The sequence below is a fragment of the Lottia gigantea genome (genome assembly GCF_000327385.1).
Source record: "Lottia gigantea unplaced genomic scaffold LOTGIsca_126, whole genome shotgun sequence".
In the NCBI taxonomy this organism is placed as follows: Eukaryota; Metazoa; Mollusca; class Gastropoda; family Lottiidae; genus Lottia; species Lottia gigantea.
This window is the reverse complement of record NW_008707351.1, coordinates 375,203-384,755: the sequence shown is the minus strand read 5'-3', so window position 1 is coordinate 384,755 and position 9,553 is coordinate 375,203. Positions and strand designations below refer to the sequence as shown.

Below are 9,553 nucleotides of genomic sequence, written 5' to 3'. Positions count from 1 at the left end.
CCTTGTGAAAAAAATATGAGAAAAATTCAAATTCCACACAGAGTTTTTTCTGTAGAATCTTAAATTGTTACTAGTATTTCATTATGCTTTTCCACAGTTTACAAAGTGTATAACTGAAGCTGTTATTTTTTGGGGGAAAATTCTGGACTAACAGTTTTTAACAACTAGTATTAAGAAATTTTTCTATCTTCATTCAAGTTCTTTGAAATTTCTTAAAATTTGATGAGATGTGTATCTTTTCAAAATTTGCTTCCAGACAAAATCTTGATCAGATCTTGAAGATGCTTTTATGTTTAAAAAGTGCATAATTGAATGCCTTGTCTATTTTCTAATAGAAACATTGTCATTTTATGAAAGAATTGTGTGTAATAGAATATTTCTGGTCCAAGTTCCTGAAGGTTCTAATGTTTGAACTTCTGATTACTCATCTTCTATCTTTTACCGTAAGCAAATTAAGCCTGAGAAATTCCAGCAAATTCACAGCTGGTTAGGCTAATACAAGAGAATTCTAGAATTTTATCAGTAAACATATCTGCATTAAAGTATTACTCTTTAGTTGTCTGTCATATCATTTTCGCATTTGATATCAAACTTTTCTTTTTAAAGGGATTCTAGTAGCCTTTTTTCGTTTGATTTTAGGGACACTGATTATTCCTAATTACATCATTCTGGTGAAAAAGTTGATTATTTTGTCAGTATCACAGTCGTTTGTCTTGACTCCAAGGGGTAGTAAACTCTTTTTGAATCCCTTAAATTGAGGTTAACCCTGAAATGACTTCAAAGTCAAAAGTGTCAATAAAAAGCTTTAGATCTTTGTTCCATGGGGTAAGAATTGTTTAAAAGTTTCACCTATCTTTGTTTATCAAAACCACTTTGAACATTATTGTTACCAGCACATTTTCAAAGACAAAATTAAGAATATCAGACAAGAGTTCTTGTCCTTGCATGTATCGAATATTAAATGATATAGTACAGTTGCAATTTTTGTGTGTTACGGAAACAAGATTTTTGTTGCAAGACACTCTGTTATCAAATGCTGAATAACAAAATCTATTCAGTAATACATATGTATTAATTTTCACATTGATGGTGAAATTAGCAAACAAAAGGTTTAAAAATATTAAAAAACAAAAACTGAAATATTTGCTATTAAACCTTCACACAACTGAACTTGTGTAGCTCTGCAGTCTATTGCCTGAAGTGATTGTTATGAAGTAAAATGGATGTATTTTCTATCAAAATTGGGTTAATACAATATCTGAATTATGCAATCTGTAAATCTATATGATTTAACTTTAATTGGCCTTGTGTTTAGTTCCTCTCTTCTAGCCATGTTACCTTGTATTGGTTCAGCTTCTGTGGCGATTATTCTTCTTGTCTCTCAATCAATCACATGTCCACAGCTGGTCGGCTCTCACTGGTGCTTGTACATAACTTACTCTTATTTCAAGTATTTTCTAGCCAACTCGAGCGTGTGCTGGTATTAACACACACTAGAATGTGATCTCCAGCTTATTTCAAACTCTTTCTTTGAGGAGGTACCAATGTAATTAAAATTCAGCAATTGGAGAGCAGGAATGGTTTATGTCTATTAACGACACAGACTGCTGTTTTCTCATCGTTTCTTTAACATTTAACATTTATTTCCCCACATTTTCCTTTCCAGTATTAGTTTTCTAGCTATCTAAGCTACTCAGAAGGAAACTATAGACATCGTTTTATGTAACCGATAAAGATTGTTTTTTTCACGATTGAAATCTTATTCAACTTCAAGGCTCTAGAAAATAACTATTTTAATTCTACAGAATGGTCAGTAGCTTGCAAAGGGATTTTTACTCAGTCCAAATTTTAGAAGAATCTTCTAAGATGACTGTCAACAATCATATGATCAAATTTTTTGTTACTGACAGTTAATCATACTTTCTACTATCAGTCCAAGGTACTCTGAGTAATAGCATGTTTCAGGTCCTGTTATCGCTCTACAATTGATGTATCAAGCACTATTGTAACAAGGATAATAGTTTGGTTTTGTCCATGGTATCCAGAAATCTTATGAGTTGAGTTGTTTTGTTATTCTACTATAATTCAAACCATGCTGTTCTTCATATTATTCTTTGATGATGTCATCTGCTTTCTGGAGACGTAGTTGTAAATGGGTACGGATCAGCTAGTAGGCAGGATGTTCTTAACTTAAGCTTTTATTCTCGTAAAATACATTATCTTCCTTCATTTTTCCACAGCCAGCCGTAAATCAATGCCAAAAGGTCTACCCGAGGATCGGTTTATACATCCACCAAAGGTTAGTTTTTATGGGTAAGCAAGTAAGATCAATTCAAAGGCGCATATTGAAGCTTAGGTGTTATTTTTGTACAAAGCGGCATCTTTTCAGTCAACCCATCTGTAAATGGGTACAGATAAACCAGGAAAAGAGAATTGGCCATGGACTAACTGTAAGACAGGATCCATGATGTTTAAGGTGTTATCTTTGTAAAACTACTGATATGTCAGTTCTTGAAATAAAATCATGCCTTAGATGTTTTGTTAATGTTTTTGACATACTTTTGAAAAAAAAAGAACAGCGTGTCATGCACTTCATGAAATCATGAATTCAATTTTGAGGAATGACTATGATCTAAATTGCGTAACATGTAGTTGTTAAGTTGACATTAAAACTACATTACTCATATTATCTGAATAGAAAGAAGATAGAAATAAAAAATGTTTGAGTAATCAAGGAAAGTGTTTTACATCTTATCTTTATGATTTACATCTTTTGTGATCTTTCATTTGGGTTAGAAAATGGATCTCTTACTTCTAAAAAAAAACCCATAAGGGAACACATTATAACACTCTGCAATTGGGTTTATCAACTCGTTTAAATAAGTAAATTATAAAGTCCTATGGTGCTAGGAAGGGTATGCTTACTCTTCTAGACACCTGATATAATTTTTCATTATGGAATACTTACTTATTTATGACTGTTATACTTCCTAATGTTAAAAGTTCAGTAGCTGCTAGTAATGTTTAGTCAGTTGTTGTTTCGGAGTTTGGGTTTTGTATTGCAGTTCGGATTGTTAAAACTTGGTTTATATATGCATATTAAAGCTGTATCAAGTGAAAATGACCTAGAATACACATCTATTAGAGGTGATTACATCCTTGACCATGACCTCGCCTATCGGCTCATTAAATATTTTGCTTAACTTATGTGATAAAACTACAAATAGTACATAGTAGTTTCTCTGAAACAACAGACCAACAGGATTATATATATCTATTATCATTTTCTTTAAATAACTTGTCTGCCAGTTGGCAATTTTCCCATTTATTTTTATTACAAATTTGCAGTGGTATTTTGTGCAGAAAATGAACTTCATTACAAAAGGGATTTGAAAGTAAAATAATAAAGCTAGCCTAGTTTGTAATTATAATCATACAATCTAATGTAATGTTATTGAAGAAATAGTTGTGATATAGCATTCAGTCAGGCATGCTTTGGCATTAATCAGACCCATTCAAGCATTCTCAGTTGTCTATTGTTACCTTAGCTTTAGAGGAAACCAGCAAATTGCAAAATTTCATATTGGTCTTTTGTTTGTTGTTGAATGCTAGTAGAAAGCCAGTGAGGTTGTTTGGGACAGTCTAAGTGGATTTGTGTTTTATTTCTAACTCAGCTGACATCTGACATATTCCTCCAGCCTGCCGTAAAATTTATAGCAGATATTTCCTGTTCCATTCCGTGATTCTCTTTCAAAAAACTACTCAATGTGAAATTCAATATTTTCTGATCACGAAAACATGTTCGGGGAGTTTTTTTTTCAAATATTGTTTGTCATTGAGCTACAATCTAAAATGATATGATTTGTAGATATTATGACGTCTTATTATATAACTTTCTGGCATGCAATACTGAAATAAATAGAATGAATGAAATGGTGTTTTATGTCCTATTTTTCTGCACCTGTGAAATGAAAGGAGATGTGGCTAATGTCAAGGTATAACAACTAAAATAAAGGGTAACTCAGTTAGGCTCAATGACTGAAATAAAGATAATTCAGCTAATGTCAAGGTATAACAACTAAAATAAAGGGTAACTTAGTTAGGCTCAATGACTGAAATATAGATAATTCAGCTAATGTCAAGGTATAACAACTAAAATAAAGGGTAACTCAGCTAGGCACAATGACTGAAATAAAGATAATTCAGCTAATGTCAAGGTATAACAACTAAAATAAAGGGTAACTCAGCTAGGCACAATGACTGAAATAAAGATAATTCAGCTAATGTCAAGGTATAACATCTAAAATAAAGGGTAACTCAGCTAGGCACAATGACTGAAATATAGATAATTCAGCTAATGTCAAGGTATAACATCTAAAATAAAGGGTTACTCAGTTAGGCACAATGACTGAAATAAAGATAATTCAACTAATGTCAAGGTATAACAACTAAAATAAAGGGTAATTCAGCTAGGCTCAATGACTGAAATATAGATAATTCAGCTAATGTCAAGGTATAACAACTAAAATAAAGGGTAACTCAGTTAGGCTCAAAGACTGAAATATAGATAATTCAGCTAATGTCAAGGTATAACAACTAAAATAAAGGGTAACTCAGTTAGGCTCAATGACTGAAATAAAGATAATTCAGCTAATGTCAAGGTATAACAACTAAAATAAAGGGTAACTTAGCTAGGCACAATGACTGAAATAAAGATAATTCAACTAATGTCAAGGTATAACAACTAAAATAAAGGGTTACTCAGTTAGGCACAATGACTGAAATAAAGATAATTCAACTAATGTCAAGGTATAACAACTAAAATAAAGGGTAATTCAGCTAGGCTCAATGACTGAAATAAAGATAATTCAGCTAATGTCAAGGTATAACAACTAAAATAAAGGGTAACTCAGTTAGGCTCAATGACTGAAATAAAGATAATTCAGCTAATGTCAAAGTATAACATCTAAAATAAAGGGTAACTCAGCTAGGCACAATGACTGAAATAAAGATAATTCAGCTAATGTCAAGGTATAACAACTAAAATAAAGGGTAACTTAGTTAGGCCCAATGACTGAAATATAGATAATTCAGCTAATGTCAAGGTATAACATCTAAAATAAAGGGTAACTTAGTTAGGCTCAATGACTGAAATATAGATAATTCAGCTAATGTCAAGGTATAACATCTAAAATTAAGGGTAACTCAGCTAGGCACAATGACTGAAATATAATTCACTTTTTGTCAACATAAAACAACTGAAAAAAGGAATTCAGCTAATGTTGAGGTTTTACACTGATTCAGGTTTGTCAAGGAGTGACAACTGAAATGATGGGCAATTCAACTAGTATAATGGTATGGCAAATGAAAAAAAAATGGCAAATATCAAGGCACAATGAATGAAACCTCTAAAGTCAAAATTTACAGATTGAAATAAAAAGACACAATGACTGAAATATTAATATAATATAAGGTATCACAGCTGATATAGAGCATATATGGTGTGAAATATGCTTCATAGTATCTTTCTAAGCTATAAGATATTTGACAAATTCTGCATCATATTTGTAATATATATTAATACCAGCAGGCTATTGTAGAGCTCTAAGTTATAAATTATAAAAGTATATCATAAAATAATTATGTTGAAATCAAATACAGAATTATTTATTTCATTCTGTTGTAAAACTGTGTGTGTAAAATTCTAATACGAGTCTCCACTTTATGCAGAGAGCAAAAAATATCTGAGACATCAGTCATATTCTTTTGATTAAATTACCAACGTCCATAAAAATACATTTTAGTTATTGATTGGTTGTCGTTTAGAAGGCAACTTTACACATGGCTGACTGCTTTAATTAGACCTATAATATGTCAAGATATTTCTACTGTATTTTCAATGACGTCAAATTATCTTAGATGTCAGAATAAATGATCTAGTCTGATTCACAACCAATTTAATGCCGCAAATTAAAGTGACATGTCTGTACTACTGTATATTGTTACATATCATGCTAGCATTATTTTTATTACTTGGATATTCAGCTGTTTGGTTAAAGGAACTAGGTTAGCTTAAGTTTAAGGTGGTATTTTTCATGAGCGGTAGATTTTTAGGAATGTTTTGATAACTGAATCTAAAATTTCAATTTATTCCTTCAGGTTGAGATGAAAAAAATCTAATTACACATCATAAGCTATTGTAATCTCTGTAAAATTTCACTTTGATTTTTAATGAAGACGGTAAAGGATAAAAAGCCCAAAAAGACTCTCTCAACTGTGTTGAGATGGAAGCAGATATATAATGAGACGATGGCCCTATTGCTATTGCTCTACTGGCTTAAGTTCTTAAATGCACAGTAGCTATTTTTGGGTTGATTTGAGTGTTGAATATATGTAATAGTCTTTCTTCAGTTGTACTTTAATGTACAAAAATCGCATAAATTCCTTTAAAAATATCTCACAATATGAATTTTACTCACTATTTCAATATATGTCTTTTCAATATATCACAGAGTATCTTCAAATGACGAGTCATCAATTTAACATTCAAACGCAGATAATTCTGGACAAACATGGATTTTAAGAGTCAAATTTTGACAGTGGAATGTGAACACTATTACTGGTTTGCTCAGCTAAAAAATTCCCGTTTCTGAGACTAAAGTATGATTGGTCTAAAAGATGCATCTGTCCCTTTAATTCATTTAGATTAGATAATACATTTAGGTAGAATACTTTCTGGTACTATTTCGCTTTGATTCCAAATTTCAGATTGGCTATGACTGTGATACTGACAACTTTCAGGAATTATTCCAATAAACTTGTTAAAGCGTCTGTTTGATTAATCAAGTAGAAATAAGATGAATATTTAGAGACATTATTTTATTGAGAACTCTTCACTTAATAACAACATACAACCTGGCCATTTCCTATATTAAAGGGATGCCATTTTGTTTTTTGTCTTGTTATCATCTGTAATCCACTTCACAAAAAATTAAGTTACATGCTGTGCATAATAAAGATTCATTAACTTCTGGAAATGGAAAAGAGTTTAGGTAGATTTTTAGCTCTTATTGTTGCAAAATGTTGATTACAAGCCACTGTATAGTGTGGCCTTCTTCCAATTTGCTTTACTACATCAACTTGGCAATTCTTTTTCTTCCACTTTAATTTGGTAAGTTTGTGTTAAAGGTGCATTTGAAAGGGTGGTTGAAAATCATTATTTAACAGAAGGCACTGGCTCAGGTTTGTATGTTCAAATGGAAATTCTCAGTACTTCTAACATAGATCTAAAATGAAAAAAGATTCTCATAATAAATTAATTGAAAACTATTTCATTAACTCTTTCATTGAAACTATTATTCTGAAAGAATGACCAGGGTTTTGGGCAGTCAAAGCATTATTCTGAAATCAGGATCAAAGCTGATATTAAATTTCGCTCTTCAGATGTAAATGTCCCTTTGTAGTTGGCAAGTTTGGGTTAAAGAGTTATTTTTAGTGGTTTAGGCAGTCAAAAATACTTTTTATTCTACTATTCGGAAATCATCTGGCCAATGTCCCTTAAACGTTGTTGGCCAATTAGGATTAAACATACATTTAAAAGTAGTTAGACAGTCAAATTGCTTTTTTTTAATTATCCAGCTGCATGAAAAGGTCAGGCTGATGTCTGACAAACTCTTACCGTTGGACTTACACATAAAATTTCAACCATCTTGCTAATTGGCAAGTTGGGGTTAAAGTGTATTTGGCTTTCACAAAGCATACTATTCAGAAACATTATTTGAATGTCCCTTTAATATGGCTAGCTTATGAAAAAGGTCAGGCTGATGTCTGACAAGCTCTTACCAGTTGATTTACATATAAAATTTCAACCATCTCGCTAGCTTCATTAACAAGATGTTCATTTACTTGATACGAGCGTGGAGCAAGCACAGACATAGGAAATTGGCCATTAGATAGTCCACCCGTAGGAAATTGACTTTTATTTAGATTTGGAAATGTGGACAGGTTGAAGTATATTTACTAAATGTTGGCACCATGTTATTCTCTGTTGTCACAAGACTATTGTAGCAGACAGAGAATGGTTCCATGGTAAAACAATATCTGATTAGAATTATTAAGAGTTCACCATAGTTTCTGTATTTGGGTTAATCGATGTTTCTAGTTTCTGGATTGGTCAGTCAGTGAAGTCTGATTATCTGAATTAAAGGTTCAGTAACTTCAAAATTACAAGAAGTGTGATAGAATCACATCTCCCTTTATACACAATTTTTTTGATTCTGTTAAAATAATACATGACAATGCCAGTCTTCATTAGCCTAAACTAATTAGCAGACAAGTAGGACAAAACAATCAATTTTGTTTTAATTCTGTCAGTGCATATTTTTGTAAATGAATAGAATATTTTTATAACCAACTTAACTTGAAGCTTATGTATCCCCCTGAAAGGATGATATTTAGATGAAGCTTATTTTTTCTACTATATATAGGAATGAGTCTGTTCAGATGTTTATCATATTGTTTCCATGTCAGGATGACTTAGTGATTGGGTATTAAGCATTGACTAGCTTGGCTTAATTAAGCATGACAGCACATAATCAAATGGAGTCAATTACTATGATCAATGTTAGAATGTTTCAACAGACCAGGGGGGAATTGACGATCAAATCAAACAAGTGTCTCAGCCATTTTATCAATTATTCTAACTTTATATCATAGAAGTTTGAGATTTCTGGACTTTTTTTTTGATTTATTTCCAGTTGGAATAATTGATACAGCACTTGAAGAATCAAATACTCAGTACCACATGGTGCAGACCCAAGAGCATACTCAAAATTCTATGATAATGCTTTTAACATGCACCTACACCTTTTTTGAACCCTAATTCACTAAGTAGGCAAAAACAACAAATGGTCATAACTCCATGCTATGTAAAATAATACATATGACATTATCTGACAAGCAACCATGTCAAACATTGCTAACATATATCTACATGTAGCGTGTTATCTTTATTTACATATTGTGTTATTTTTTTTTCTACATGGGTGGTGTTATCTTTTTCTTCCAGTGTTAAGTTATCTTTTGCACATGGGTTGTGTTAGCAATTCCTTCAAGTGTTCTGTTATCTTTTTCTTCATGTGTTCTGTTCTATACTTTAATTCATGTGTTCTGTTATATTTTAATTCATGATGTGTTCTGTTATCTTTCTCTTCAAGTGTTGTGTTATCTTTTTCGTAATGTATCTTGTAATCAATCTCTACATGTGCTGTGTCATCTGTTTCTACAAGTGTTGTGTTATCTTTTACTTGGTTGTGTTATCTTTTTCTTCATGTGATGTGTGATGTGTTTCTTCATTTGTTGTTTTCTTTTTCTTCACGAGTTGTGTTATCTTTTTGTATGTATGTGAGTTTTCTTTTCCTACATGCGTTGTGATAATCTTTTTCTTCACGTGTATGTTTTATCTTTTTCTTCACGTGTATGTTTTATCTTTTTCTACATGTGTCATCTTTTTCTTCATGTGTCATCTTTTTCTACATGTGTCATCTTTTTCTTC

The 9,553-nt window shown here is 31.6% G+C and overlaps 1 protein-coding gene across 1 annotated transcript; it reads right to left on the bottom strand.

The window, feature by feature from the left end:
• Positions 1-9,074: 9,074 nt before the first annotated feature.
• On the bottom strand, positions 9,075-9,305 carry LOTGIDRAFT_138461 (hypothetical protein; the record flags this gene model as incomplete). Its single annotated transcript, XM_009048654.1, has 1 exon — positions 9,075-9,305. A coding segment is annotated over one exon (231 nt), but the record flags the coding sequence as incomplete, so codon positions are not given.
• Positions 9,306-9,553: the final 248 nt, after the last annotated feature.